Source organism: Triturus cristatus, chromosome 5_2, assembly GCF_964204655.1.
Source record: "Triturus cristatus chromosome 5_2, aTriCri1.1, whole genome shotgun sequence".
Taxonomy (NCBI): Eukaryota; Metazoa; Chordata; class Amphibia; order Caudata; family Salamandridae; genus Triturus; species Triturus cristatus.
In genome coordinates this window covers 619,677,767-619,692,681 of record NC_140588.1, presented here as the reverse complement: position 1 = coordinate 619,692,681, position 14,915 = coordinate 619,677,767, and the positions used below count along the sequence as shown (strand labels likewise).

General features: G+C 47.0%; 1 protein-coding gene across 1 annotated transcript in view; it reads left to right on the top strand.

Annotated features, from left to right (window-relative positions):
* CENPI (centromere protein I) overlaps nt 1–10,674 on the top strand; it is a 708,963-nt gene extending 698,289 nt beyond the window's left edge. The window contains exon 22 of the mRNA XM_085607721.1: nt 10,548–10,674. Within this exon, the coding sequence (XP_085463847.1) occupies nt 10,548–10,586 (39 nt within the window). The 3' untranslated portion in view covers nt 10,587–10,674. The remainder of the gene's footprint in view (nt 1–10,547) is intronic.
* Nucleotides 10,675–14,915: the final 4,241 nt, after the last annotated feature.

The following is a 14,915-nucleotide window of genomic DNA, read 5'->3' as shown; positions in this document are numbered from 1 at the left end:
AACAATGGGGGTGTGTGGGGTCTCTGAAATGGGCATGAACATGTATTTATATCCATGACTTAAAACATAAACTGCATCCAGCTATATAACACAACAACTGGCTTGCACCTAAAAACAGCCAGGGCTAGTGGCTTTAACAATGGTTGCCTCTGTGCACTTTGCAGAGAGGGCACGGATTGGATGACCAGTTATTCTGAACTCCTTTTTAGGTCTCGCCTAGGCAGCGCGCATGCACTGCTCTAGGAGGGCCTTTAGCCATCGGCCTTCACTTTTTCAAGCACTGCACTCGTGCTTTTGGCAGCATCCACCTTGCGGGAGCGAGCTGCGGCGCGCCACAAGCACGAGTACAGTGCTTGAAAAGTGAAGACTGCTCTCCCAAGCGCGCGTGCTCGCACCACTTGCGGGCTTACCTCCTGCTCCTTTACGAGACTTTACTTTCGTTTCTCATGCCGGTTCTTTTTTTGCAGATTTATATAGCGCGAACTCGACCCGAAGGTATTGGAGCGCTTTATTCCAGGTACAAGGCCATCTCCGGGCTGGTTGACTTTTATCTCGGAAGTTTAATACATTAACGTTTATTTCAAAATGTAAGCGTCTCTAGGTAGTTTATCAGCTTCCTGATCATCGGTTCGGGCTCGGGCTCGGGATTGTATTTGAATGCATTAACCCAGTGCAGATCATACATCAACATTAAGCCCTCTCCAATGGTCTCAGAGGGCACGTGCCAACATAAAGGATTTATAAGTTGCAGGTCAGGAGAACGCTATGCTTAGCACGCCTGCAGTGTGTGAATGGTACTCCATGTTTTAATGTCTTTCGAATTCTTGTCCGAGTTAATAGGCTGCCTTGGTGAATGGGAAATGATGCACTTCACTGGCCTGGAAACCCCTTGCAAAGCCTTCAAGGTTGTAATTGATGCGGCTGTTCGGCATCATCAATAAAAACACATTTTGTAACTGGCAGCTTGTTATAAGCCTTGATGTATTTCTGCATGGGTCTGAAGCCTCGTAAAGTCGTATGGCTTATGTTTGTTAATATCTGCCTAGTAACAAGAAGTATATAATTTGTAACGCACAAGTACTTTCAGTGTCTACGTACTGTTAAAGGATTGCTTTATTTTTTTTTACATATGTAAGGGCACGCTGCCACGCAGAAAGACTCTTGATCTATTGAGCATCAGCAGTGATGCTGATGGGAACGCGGGGAGGTGTTTGCAATCCCTGCTTGTCGTGGTTTTCAAGATCCATATAAAGTTGGGTAGCTGTTGAGATGCTGCAGTGCTAGCCTGATATGGTTGCCAATGCCAGATCAGTGTCTGTCTAAGCAAGCATTGGCATAGCCAATAGGTCTCACCTTTGGGATCTTAAAAGTATTTAGTTATGCAGAACAATATCCTTGGTGCAACAACATCAACTGATGCATGGCTAAACACTTATAATGTCCCAAAGGCGTGACCTATTGGCTATGCCAATGCTTGTAGACTCAGTGACGGGCACTGTATGGCGCCGTCAACCTTAACGCAAGAGCTCTAATCGTGGCCTGTTATAAACACCTCGAGGCGCCTCAGTTCAAAGTATGCACTATGCAAGAGAAGCATGCTGCACGAAAAAACACAACATCCTGGACGCAGCTAACACTCTTATGGAGTGCAAGATTAAGTAAAACGTGAAATATAAACAGAAACTAAGTCACTGATGTGGATTACCTTAACATTTATACATTATTTGTTAAGAAATCATCAATGTTTTTCCCAGTAAAGTTCAGGATATGTATATAGGGCTCGATAGGGACCGGTTTCAATGTCTGTTTTTAATTACTATGGGGTCTGAGACCCAGGCCACCTGTAGTGCTAAAAGCAGGGTCACTGGAATTCTGCAATTCTGCATCTGCAGCGTATTCCAAATACTTCTAGATTTGTCACATAATCCATCACCTGCTACAGAATTTTCATATTTTAACAAAACAAAATGTTTCTAGCTCAAACGATTTGAAAGTTACTAAAAAGCAACATGTATTGCTGTGTTGTGGAAGGCCCTGCCTTCACAAAGTTTGACTGGTCACCTTTCAGTTGCCCATTACTGCATTTCGGTGTGAAAGTGGTACTAACGAGACATATCCTCCTCCAAAACAGTGTTGACGTTTAAAAATGTAAAAATAATAAAGTAATACTATCTTAAAATGTGCAAGGCTACACCGAGTGATTTGACTTTTTTTGTCACATTTAGTCAACCCTGCCGCGTAATTTGGTTTTCCCCAGCCGCATAATGTCAGCTGTCATGGCCATAATTACGAATAATGTCACAGTAGAAAGAAAATATATCAAAACACTACTAAGATGTATACTAATTTTCCCTTACTTTTCTTACAATGAAAAGAAGCCAATAGTTCTCGCCTTTGGGGCCTTATAAGTGTTTAGCCATGCAGCACATTTTCCTGGGTGTTGTGCAGCCAGGTATTGAAGAGCTATACAACTGCTACACACTAGTTCAAGTAGTCTGATTTAGACATATATATAAGATAGTTTTGTGCCACTGGTACGTGGTACAGGCTATGTGTGGTAACAGCTGCCTTGTAATGGCCGTTTCCCCTTCAGTATGCAGTAGCTTTGCCGCACAGTTTCAAATGTTTTTCCTCCCAAACAGCTTTTCACTTGCTCTAAACTCGCCCCCTATTTCAAATTATTAATGTAAAAACAATGTAAACAGTTATTGTGCCACTTCCAGTTGAAGGTTCAGAAGGTTTCCTCCTGCATAATCAATTGTCTCCAGCCGCTTGCCATGCTACAAAGCTTACTCCCTTCAGTCCCTAATTCACGTACATGATACCAATTTGCTATGACCTGATTCACTACAAGCAGCGGTAATGTTTTTTATGATTTTATCAGTAGTGCCCATGTCTGAACGCGAATACGTTGCCCCTGTATCTCCAGCACACATCAAAGATAGGCTCTGTCACCATCTCCAAGCCCAACCACGGTGCTGCTTGGAATACCGAAAGTAGGTCTAGAAGGCAAATCTGTGCAAGTAATGGAGTTTTAAATTCTGAGGTCACACAGAACCTAAACACTGCAAAGTAATAATTACTGGTACCCGAACCTGATAGCACTGACAGGCCGTACTATGTCAATGGGTGTGGGGCTGGTGAAAGGGGCAGTGGAAAGGGCACTTTAGGTCAGAGAATACAAAAGTGATACTGCAGAAGCAAACAGCGCCTCAAACCACTGACTACACAAGTCTTTATAAAAGCACTCGGGACTGGCAGCTGCTCAATATCGGAAGCCTCTACCACTCGCAGACCACTTGGTCAGCACAGTAGATTGAAGCGTGTAGTGTTTTACTTTGCTTTGGAATTCTTGAGCCATGATGTTCTGGCCTCAAGATTCTACGTAGAATGTTGATATTCAAAAGTGTACTGGAACTGGATTTGAGGATCGAGGGAGCGGACTGCTGCGCAGCACCTGTGAATCAATAAATCAACTTTAACCACTTTCTTTCCTGTGAGCGACAGTAATTACTACAGAAATATTTGGCGACCATCTGAAAGCTCAGGTGCTGCAGAACCCATGCGGATGAAGGCACAATTGATTATGCTCGGCGACACACGTTAACGCTATCGGAGCATCTTCAAAGAAAAGAAGAAAGTACTCACGTTATCGGAGCATCTTCAAAGAAAAGAAGAAAGTACTCACCGATAGTAGCAGGGAAGGCTTCCTATCCTCCCCCAAGGTACTGTGTATTGTCTTAATGAAAATTGAAGCAGCGAATAAAGACGATATTTCACGGAAGCTGTCCCGTCACAACATTGGTGAGGGTTGGCATTCCAGCAGTCTTCACGCGCCGTACGCCATCTTGGGAGTACACGCAAAAGAAAAGTTTTGAAGCGTAGTTGCTATTGGTTTAATTTTACGATTCACGTCGGAGCCATCTTGTGGTTGGACGCGAATCTGTTGAAGGTTGGCAGCTTTACCCGACTACACTTGTAAAAAAAAAAAAAAAGTTACATCTAAGCCAAAGTTAACATCATCTTCGTTTGGGTAACGATAAGCAGTGACACCATTGGGTTAAAGTTACCCTTAAGTGATCATTGACAGTTTCTACTCGCGCGTTAAAGGACGGTGACGCGCACTCCTCTTTGTTCTGATCTTTGTTCTGACACACCAGTTTACTTGAAGAAGGACATACTTTCTTTAAAAAACGTGTTATCATCAATGACACACACATCTATTTTTGGATTAGATTTCAGCGTGTGGTTCAACGGTGACACGCACGCCTTATCCTTCAAGGTACTTGCTTTTATATAATTTGAGGTAAATACTCATTCCAAGGAATATACGGTGATGTGCACACCTAGCACATTTTCAAGCATTTTTGTTTTTTTGGTTTTTGAGCGTTAAAAAAAAAAAGATATTTTACAACACAAAAAGAATAAATATTGGGCAGTATATAAGTTGGAAATTTAAATATATATATATATATATTATCTACTGGCGGTCGGCAGTAGATAGTTATAGTTACAACCTAGTTTCCATAGGAAATCTCAAAATTCTATTTTGAATAACTTTGGCGCCGGTTGACGAATCCTCGCGAAATTTTCAAAACTAATGGGGCGCTCCGTTCAGCTCCTACCCTGAAAGTCTCGGGGTGATTCGTCAAGCAGGGGCCGAGAAAAAAGGGGGGTCCCAAAACGCGTTTTCCCCATGCATTTTTCCATAGGACCTTTAGACACAGCTACAGCCCGAACGGCTGAACAGAATTACTTGAAATTTGGCAGAGAAGTAGCCATAAGGTCAAGGAAGTGCCTTTTGCAGGTCTGGTGTAAATCTGTTCAGTATTTCCTGAGAAAATAGCATTTAAAAGCATATATATATGTGGGCGGAGCCTAACCACACATCTCATCCTGAGATCTGATTGGCTGTCAGCACTTCATCCAATAAGTGTTGGCAGCCATCTTGGGACCAATATACATGATAGCACCTCATTGAAAAGCATTGCAGTTAATAGAAGGTTTTAAGACTTTAGTTACATTATAAATCATTTGTTGATGGTACCATACTCATTTTAGGAATTGTGGTATGTTCCAAGGTGATTTCACCATGTGAAAAAGCCTTCTGCTGGGATATCATGATTGAGAGAAAAATATTTTCTCATGCTTTTACCACAGAAGTTTGGAAGGTGATCTATAAGCTAAACTGAGAGCTTATTTTCTGTAAATTCACATTATCTTTCTCAGTCATGTGAGAATGAATTCTACAGCAGGAGCGGAGGCGAGGATTATGCATTACTTTCCTCACTTTATTTCAACAGCACGTTAAAAGACAGAGTAAATAACAACACAAGACCACAACTCCCATGAAGCTCGGGAGTAACCGTGGCAACCAGTAGTCCAATCATAACACAAAGAGTCCCATAAACAGTAGCAGTCTCCGTAGTCCTTCCTCTTTCTTCACTGCTGGCCCGTCAGTTAAGTCCCTTCTCTCCTTACTGTGGGTTTGGGTCTTGGCTGCGTGGGCTTTCTGTGCTCATTTGGAAGTGTTTTTCTTATTTGATTGTGTTCGTTGCGCTACGATATCGTAGCGGGTTGTTCACGTTATTAGCATAGCGCGGTAGGCTTCGGCCCGAGCGCGTACTTTTTGTGTTCGGAGCGGGTCCGCTAGGTGGCGCCGTTTCGCGCGTCTCGTTCAACGCTCCGTTTCAGGCGCCTGTGAAGCGCCGTGTGTGAGGCTTCTGCCTCAGTGTGTAGAGCGCTCGCCCTTTGTGATTCCCCTCGCCTGACACCGCCTTGGCGGTAGGAGTGACGGGCATAGTCCCAGGGCCTAATATATTGAGCTGACTCCTCCTCCAGTTTTCTCCCACGTGAATTTAAAGTTATCTGGGGAGTTCAGCGAAGGGGCACCGGCGAGGGGGGAGCCCCCCTTAATTTAGTTGGGGCGTTTCACACATTTGGTGCCCTCACCACCTTTTATTATGCAGGCTCAGAAGGAGCATGACTATACCCCACCTTTATCCTCTCAAGAGGACCGGCTATCCCAGGTGCGCAGACCTGCGGAGGTGGACAGGCTCCTATCTTCGGCCATCGCCCAGGCGCTTGCCTCCCTGCAGGAGAGCGTTAACCGTCTGTCCGCCCATGTGTTTAGAAGCACAGGCATCTTGGGGGATGGGGAGGCCGGGCCTAGCGGGGCACGTGTTGCTTTACCGCGCAAGGCCCACAAGCGCGACGCTGGGCACCTTGAGGGCTTCAGCCGTCTGGCGGAAGCCTTTCAGAAGAGTGCGCGCACGCTTCGGGATGCACCCTACCGGGAGGAAGTTGTACCCAGAGAAAACGGCGACGAAGGCGCCACAGACTATGACCCCGAAGAGGGGTTTCCCGAATTGGGGGAGGTGGAATTTGAGGATGATGGGGGAGTCCTCGGATGGGGACCAGGAGCAGGACAGATCTTGGCGTCCTCAGTCTTCTGCATCTTCAGTAGGCGAAGGGGACGGTCCCTCAAGTGATATGTTTAACCCCACGTGCATTTACAGACCCCGGTCCACGGAATGGGTTCCCGACAAAAAGGTGGCTGATTACGTGGCCGACAAAGTTAGGCGTCCGCTCGATAAGGTGGTTAGGGCCCGTCTGCGGTCGGAATGTCCCAGACCTTCCCTACCCAATGGTGTCACTTTGACCCCCGATATTGATCCCAGATTGTGCACATTCTTTGCTAAGTATATGAAAGATCCCAATAAAGGGATAGATAGATCATGGCGGGCTTGCCAGGACAAGCTCTTAGATGTAGTGGGCCCTTTGACTAAGGTGATAGAATTAGCGCACAGGTCCCGGGTTTCTGGAGAACCCCTGTCGGCGGACGAGGTTACGGGCTGGGCGCAGCGAGCGATGTGCCTGCTGGGCAACGCGAATTGCGCCCTCTCGGCCGAACGCCGCCGTTCTTTACTCCTAAAGATAGACCCCAAACTTGGGGAGCTCTCTTCCTCAGAGGTGGGCCCGATTGCTCAAGGTTCCCTGTTTGGTGATCCCTTTGTTAAGGAGTTAGGTAGGTTTGTCGCCACCTTTTCAGCCCTGGACAAGGCGCAAGCCTCGATGAAAAAGATTTTCCGGGGAAGGTTTTCGGTGGGGCCGGACGAGGCAGGGGTCGCTCCTCCGGCCGGCAGTCTCAGCAAGGCCCTAATAGAGCCCAGGCCAAGCGTAATAATGGATGGCAGGATGGTCGCCAAGGGACCTTCTACCCCTCCCGGGGCGGCAGAGGAAAGACCAACCGAGGCCGAGGAGGCGCCCACAGCAACTCAGGAGGATACAACGGTAAGCGTACCTTTGTTAACCCCGGTCCGGTTGGGAGGGAGAATCGCCCTGTTCTATCACAGGTGGGCGGAGATTACTCACGATCCATGGGTACTGGAGACTGTAAAAGGGTTTCACATAGAGTTCTACGGAACCCCGATTCAAGGGGCCAGGCCCAGGCCCTTGGTTTTTTCTTCGCAGGACGAGTCTCTCATAGACCGAGAGGTTCAGGAGCTGTTAGCCAAAGGGGCCATCGGTCCTTCAGATCTTCACCCCACGGGGTTTCTGAGCAACATTTTCCTGGTGGAAAAGAAGGACCAGGGTTACCGTCCCGTTATCAATCTCAGGGATTTCAACGAGTGGCTGATCTACCGCCACTTCAAGATGGAGGGGATCCATCTTCTCAGAGACCTCTTGTTGCAGGACGATTGGCTGGTGCGTCTGGACCTCAAGGACGCCTACCTCTCGGTCCCCATTTTTCCACCGCATCGCAGGTTCCTCCAGTTTCGGTGGCGGACACAGGTTTTCGAGTTTCTGACCCTTCCCTTCGGCCTGTCTTCAGCTCCGTGGTGCTTTACGAAGCTCCTCAAGCCGGTGATGGAACACCTCCGGACTCTGGGCATTCGATTGATCATTTATTTGGACGATATCCTGATTATGGATCAGTCCAGAGCACATCTTCTCTCCCACCTACAGACTGTAGTCTCCCTCCTCCAGAGTTTGGGGTTTACCATCAATCAGGTGAAGTCGGACCTGGTCCCGCAACAATGCATGACCTTTTTGGGGTTCAGGATAGACTCCAGAACGGCGACCCTTCACCTCCTGGAGCAGAAGGTCGGAAAAATCAAGAAGGAATTGAGGAAAGTCCTGCGGAGGGACAGGATCTCCTTGCGGCAGTTGGTTAGGATTGTCGGCCTGTTATCGTCATCGATCCAGGCCATTTTTCCGGGCCCCCTGCACTACCGGGCCCTCCAGAGATTGAAGGCGTCCCATCTAAGGAGGGGACTTACCTACTCCCAGCTGATTTCTCTGAATCAGGAATCCAGGAGGGAACTCCAGTGGTGGATCGACCACATGGAGGCGTGGAATGGCCGAGCGATCTTCGGGTCGCAACCGGATCTGGTGATAGAATCGGACGCCAGTCGCCTCGGTTGGGGAGCCCGTTGCGGCTCAACCTCAGGGGGGGCAGGTGGACGGAGGAGGAGCTTTCCCTGCATATCAACTGTTTGGAACTTCTGGCGGGGTCCTTTGCTATTCGATCCTTCACAACGGACAGAGTGTCTTGTTGTGTGCTCCTCCGGATGGACAACACGACAGCGGTGCAATACATCAACCGCTTGGGCGGTACGCGGTCGAGGGTCCTGGTGGACCTAGCCAAGGACTTCTGGCATTATTGCCTTCAGCGTCAGATTTCGGTGACGGCCGAATACCTCCCGGGAACTCAGAATGCGGTGGCGGACTGGAACTCCAGACACTTCCTAGACTCCAGCGACTGGAAACTGGATGCGACAGTCTTCAGCTCGCTGATGCGCTTCTGGGGTCCTTGCCAAGTGGACCTCTTCGCTTCCAGATGGAACGCCCAGCTTCCCAGGTACTTCAGCTGGAAACCGGATCCCGGAGCAGCAGCGGTGGACGCTTTTCTCCAGGACTGGTCTTCGATAACAGCTTATGCCTTTCCACCTTTCTTGTTCATCCAGAGGGTGGCGGCCCAGGTTCGGCGACAGTCAGCCTCTCTGATCCTGGTGACGCCGATCTGGCGCTCTCAAGCGTGGTTCCCTTCTCTGCTAGAGCTGAGCTGGGACCTTCCTATCCGTCTGCCTGTATTCAACTAGGTCGTGGTGGACCCCCTGGGCAACCCTCATCCCCTAATTCTTCAGGGCCATCTTCGGCTTATGGCATGGAGGATTTCAGGCGACGTTGGTCGGACGGGAACTCTTTTGCGCGAGGCTGAATTCCTCATCCAGCAGGCATGGGCCCCGGCAACCATCAAAAGGTACAGATCAGCTTGGAGGTGATGGGTGCGTTGGTGTGTGGCGAAACACCTGGATCCCGTGGGCTCCGGAGTTTCGGAGGTCATCAACTTCTTAACAGAGCTCTTTCTGGAGGGGCTGGCTTATTGTACCATCAACTCTTTTAGATCGGCGATTTCGGCGGGCCACGTGCCCATTGACAACATCCCGGTGGGAGAGCATCCCTGGGTGTGTAAACTTTTGAAGGGCATTAGGATTTCTCGCCCCCCTGAGCACCGTTATTCGGGCCTCTGGGATGTCAACCTGGTTTTAGGTTTACTGATGTCCTGGCAAGACAACCAGTATCTGTCTAGAAAGGAGATATCAGCGAAACTGGCTATGTTGTTATGCCTTATTTCATGCAAGAGGGCATCGGATGTTAGAGCTTTGGATCTCACAGCACGGATTTTTACCCCGGAAGGGGTCACTTTTACTATATCCAGGAGAACCAAGACGAGTACAAGGTCAGTATCCTACCCTGCTTTTCCAGACTCCCCGAAATTGTGTGTAGTGAGATGTCTCAAGGCCTATGAGGATATGACATTGGAGGTACGGCCTCCGGGAGAATGGCAACTTCTGATTGTCATTAAGAAACCGTTTAAAGCGGTGTCTTCCCCGACCATTGCCAGGTGGGTCAGGTGGATTATGAATGAGGCCGGTATTGACACTGCTGAGTTTGGCGCACACTCTACCAGGGGAGCAATGGCTTCTAAGGCCATTCAGGTAGGAGGAAGGTTGGTGGACATTATGAATGCGGCGGATTGGTCTTCAGATTCAACTTTTAAAAAGTTCTACTTTAAACCAATCCATGAAGCGGCCGCTTTGGTGGTAAGGAGGCTTTGAACATGCATAATCCTCGCCTCCGCTCCTGCTGTAGAATGAGAAATTTCCTAGTTAGCACGAAGGAAAGTTTCAATTCTAATAAGGAGGCGGAGGCGAGGATTATCCCACCCGGGCATGTTTCTCTTATGCCTTCCCGCCCTTGGGGAATTCCGCTCTGCGATTTATGTGTGGAGTGATGAAGAATTTCGTATCAAGGAAGTATCTTTTGTATTTTTCTGGTCAAAGTTTATTGCTGCTATTCAGTAATTTGTTTTGCATCTGTTTGGATATTTTATCTCACTGTGGTACTCTCGAATCATATATCAGGTTATGATTGTTTGACAAAAGTTCACAATTGCATTGGTAGCTGCCGTAGCATTTGTACCTTGAAAACTGTCGAGGTGTAGTAGCAGGCTTCACTATTTTTGTTTTTTGCTGTCCTAGGTTCTGAATCCAAGGCGGACTAGAACCCACAGGGCTTAACTTCCTGCAGCAGAGAAAGAGGAAGGACTACGGAGACTGCTACTGTTTATGGGACTCTTTGTGTTATGATTGGACTACTGGTTGCCACGGTTACTCCCGAGCTTCATGGGAGTTGTGGTCTTGTGTTGTTTTTTACTCTGTCTTTTAACGTGCTGTTGAAATAAAGTGAGGAAAGTAATGCATAATCCTCGCCTCTGCCTCCTTATTAGAATTGAAACTTTCCTTCGTGCTAACTAGGAAATTTCTCAGTCTGACATTCTCAGTAAAACAAGGGCAGAGACTGTCAGTTGATTCCTTTGTGTTCTCCTGCAGCTTCCCACAGTGTTCCAAAGAACTACTAGAGCGCTAACAGTCCTACTTATGATAAACGTATTACTTATCCTAAAACATTTAATTTAAAAAGGAAGAAAATGAGGGGGTTCATTTTTCCATAAAAAGTATGATTAGTGCTGCAGAAAGAAAAATTAGGGCACGTTTTGAGTGACTTCTCAAATCCTCTTCTATTTCATTAAAACATTCTGACATGCAGACTGAAACATGCACTTTCAATACCAGCAGCAGTTTTCCCTGGTGAGCAGTAGCTTTACTACAGTGATCTAATGAGCAAAAAGAGTGCTAACATTCTGAATTTATGGCAAATGTGTGACACATCTGAATGCCTTCTTGATGGAATCAAAGTAAAAAACTGAAAGTATTTCCTACTGAGGAGACTGCAGTAAATGAGGAAATTAGGAAACTTCATAACAAATAAGTCTCCCAAGATGGCCACCAGAGACAAAAGAGCCCAAATGTAGCCCAAATATCACCCAGATGTAGCCCAAGTATAGCCCAATGACAGAATGCCCCAGAATGTTCTTAAAAACAACTAGAGCGCTTACTGTCTTCATTATGACAAAAGTATGGCACACCTGAAGCCATCTTGATTGGAATAAACTGGTAACACTTAAAACATTTAATTTAAAAAGGAACACAATGAGGGGGTTCATTTTGCCATAGAAATTATGATTAATGCTGAAGAAAGAAAATGAGGGCACATTTTGAGTGACTTCTCAAATCCTCTTCTATTTCATTAAAAAATTCTGACATGCAGACTGAAACATGCACTTTTAATACCAGGAGCAGACTTCCATGGTGAACAGTAGTTTTACTACAGTGATCTAATGAGCAACTAGAGTGCTAACATTCAGAATTTATGGCAAATGTGTGACATATCTGAATACCTTCATGATGGAATCAAAGTAAAAAACTGAAAGCATTTCCTACTGAGGAGACTGCAGTACATGAGGAAATTAGGAAACTTCATAACAAATAAATCTCTCAAGATGGCCACCGGAGACAAAAGAGCCCAAATGTAGCCCAAAATCACCCAGATGTAGCCCAAATATAGCCCAATGACAGAAGTGTGCAAAACACTTATTATTTTGTGTTTGTGCAGTGTTATATAGTGCAGACTTGTCAGGTATTGGAGTGCTTTACATGAGCATTGGTTACATCTCACAAGAACAAATTCATTTTGGTTGTAGACATGGTGAGACTAAGTGATTTGACCAGAATCACAGAATGTCGAGCTGAAGCAGAAACTTCAACCTGGTTCCCCAGTTGCAAAGTCTGCAGTTCTGGAAGTAACACCACATCCTCTCCCCTAAGTGCAACATTTAATCAAGTGGTCAACTGGATAAAAAAACATAAAGATAACAAATAATTTAAAAGTGCTTTGTCGCTATTTGAAAACTCAGAAAATCTGTCCTTATTTTAGTCTTTTAGAGCACTAACCATAATTTTGATGCCAATAAGACCCTCTCATGTATGTAATTTCTAAAGGAAATGCTCTAGGTATTACAGTTTTGATTACATCAAGATGATGTCAGGCGTTCCACACTTTTGTAATAAATATAGAATGTTAGCAATCTAGTTGTTCATTAGGATACTGTTGAGAGGCAGAGGCCAGGGGCACGGACTCTGAAAATTGAAGGCAGGTAGGAGGGTGCAAAGGCAACAATTTAACCACACTGAGCAGGCAGGAAGGGCCGTGGAAGCACAACAGACTATGGAGGGCAGTGGAAAGGGGGGCAGGGGCAACAAACCAACAATACAGGACTTGCAAGAGAGGCTGTGGCAATGTAATAGACCATTGTGGGCAGAAGGAAGTTGGTAGTACAACCATACATGCCAACAGACCCGATTCAGCCAGGAAACGTCCAATGTTTTTAAGCTCAAATGGGCTTTATTTGATCTGTCTCCTGTCTACAATCTCCTCTTTTTCAATGTAACTCAAAGGGGAAAATCAATACCCCAGTTTTTTTTTCAAAATCTCCCTCTTACCAAGTTCACAATGTTCGCAAGTATGGTACATTGGATCATTGAAGGAAATGGGGTAGGGACATGGACTTGGATAACAGAGGACAGGAGGGACATGGAGAGGTGCACCAAACTGACCCTGCAGGGCAGGCATCAGGGTTTGCAGCAGCACAATACACCACACAGGGCATGCAGGACGGGAGTGCAGCACAACAATCCATAGAAAGCAAGAGGGAGGGGACAGGACCATGCACATGGACAACAGAGAACAGAGGGGCAAGAGGCAATGGTAGCTAGCTGACCATAATGGACAGACAGGAGAGAAAGCTGCAGCATAACAGACCATAAAGGGCAGGAGGGACGGATCAGGGGCATTACAATGGAACAGACAAGCCAGGAGGGAGGGAGTAGGGGTCTGCACATGTAAACAGAGGGCTGGAGGCAAGGGGGCAGGAGCAGCAAGATAGCCATGGAGGTCAGGCATGATGGGCACTAGAAGCAAGAAACCCCACGAAGAGCAACAGTGAGACTGTGATGGCATATACACAGACCATGGAGGGAAGGTGGGAGGGGGTCAGGGGCAGCTAACTGACCGCACAGGGAAGGTGGGAGGGGCCATGGCAGCACAGAAGACCATGCATGGCAAGTGGGAGGGTTAGTGGCAGCACAATGGCTATGATGGGCAAGAAGGAGGGTGCAGGGGCATGCACAAAGGACGATGGAGGATAGAAGGGAGGGTCAGGACCTGTGCACAGACAAGAAAGTTCAGGGGAAGGGGCCTCACAACAGACCACACGGGGCAGGCAGGAGGAGCAGTTGCAGCACAGCAGACCAGGAGGGCAGAAGGGTGTGGCAGTACAATGGACCATGTAGGACAGGAGGAAGAGGATGGGGCATGGCATGTGGACAGGCAGGGTGGAGGTGGCAGGGACAGGTTACAGTCATCTGACAATGCTAGGCAGGTGGGAGGGGAGTGGCAGCTCAACAGAACACTCAGAGTAGATAGGAGTGGCAGGTCCATGGAACATGGTGGGCAAAAAGGATGGAGCAGGGGCATGCACAAAGACATCGGAGGGCAGGGGGAAGGAGAATAGGGGCAGCAAGCTAAGCACAGAGTTTAAGCAGGAGGTCAATGATGGGGCATAGAATTGGGCAATGGAGGGCAGGAGGAGTGGACTGGTACATCATACTAAATTGAGGGCAGTGGCAGCACATCAGACCATGCATGGCAGGAGGGAGGAGGCTAGTCCATGGATTCACACAACAGAGGATAGGGAGGAGGGGGATGGGGCAGCAAGCTAACTGTTCAGAGAAGGCGGGTATTAGGAACTTTATTGTTTTTAAAACATTGTGTCTGTGCGAACTACTTAAAATATGAACAAGTATGCAGCATAATCTCACTTTTATTCAGGAAGAAGAGGACGTTTGTGACTGTGACTCTGGGCTCACTTGGCAGAAACACCCCCTGACCCTCCACCCCCTAACGCAAAATGTAATGCCCGTGAAAAGGGAAGTGAACACAGTGTTATATAGAACATAGTCCTGAGAGCACGATTGAAAATGAAAACTAGATATAGTGTAGGGTATAAACTATGCACCAAAAAGTGTGATATAAGATGAACCGGGCGTGAAATATAATATGCAATACATTGTGCGCAATTACAGATTCATTGGAGAGCGTGAGATAGCACAGGCACTAGCGCGTGCTATGCGATATGCGCCTTGGAGTGTAATATGCACAGGGCAGTGTTGTGTAACCTAACTAGTCTCTAAAGTTGTAATATAAAATATGTGCTGGGGAGTGTAACGTTGCATATGCACTGTGACAAAGATATGGATCCCAGATTGTAATATGTATGGCATAGCACTGTGCGTTATAACATAGGCATCGAGGAAGGCACGTTAGATGGGGCAATATAACCTGTGCGAAGACAAGTGTGGCATGACATATTCACGGGGTAGTGTTACAGTGCACATGGGCTAGAGAGTGTCATAGCATATGCACTAGCTAGTGGAATACAACACAGAGGT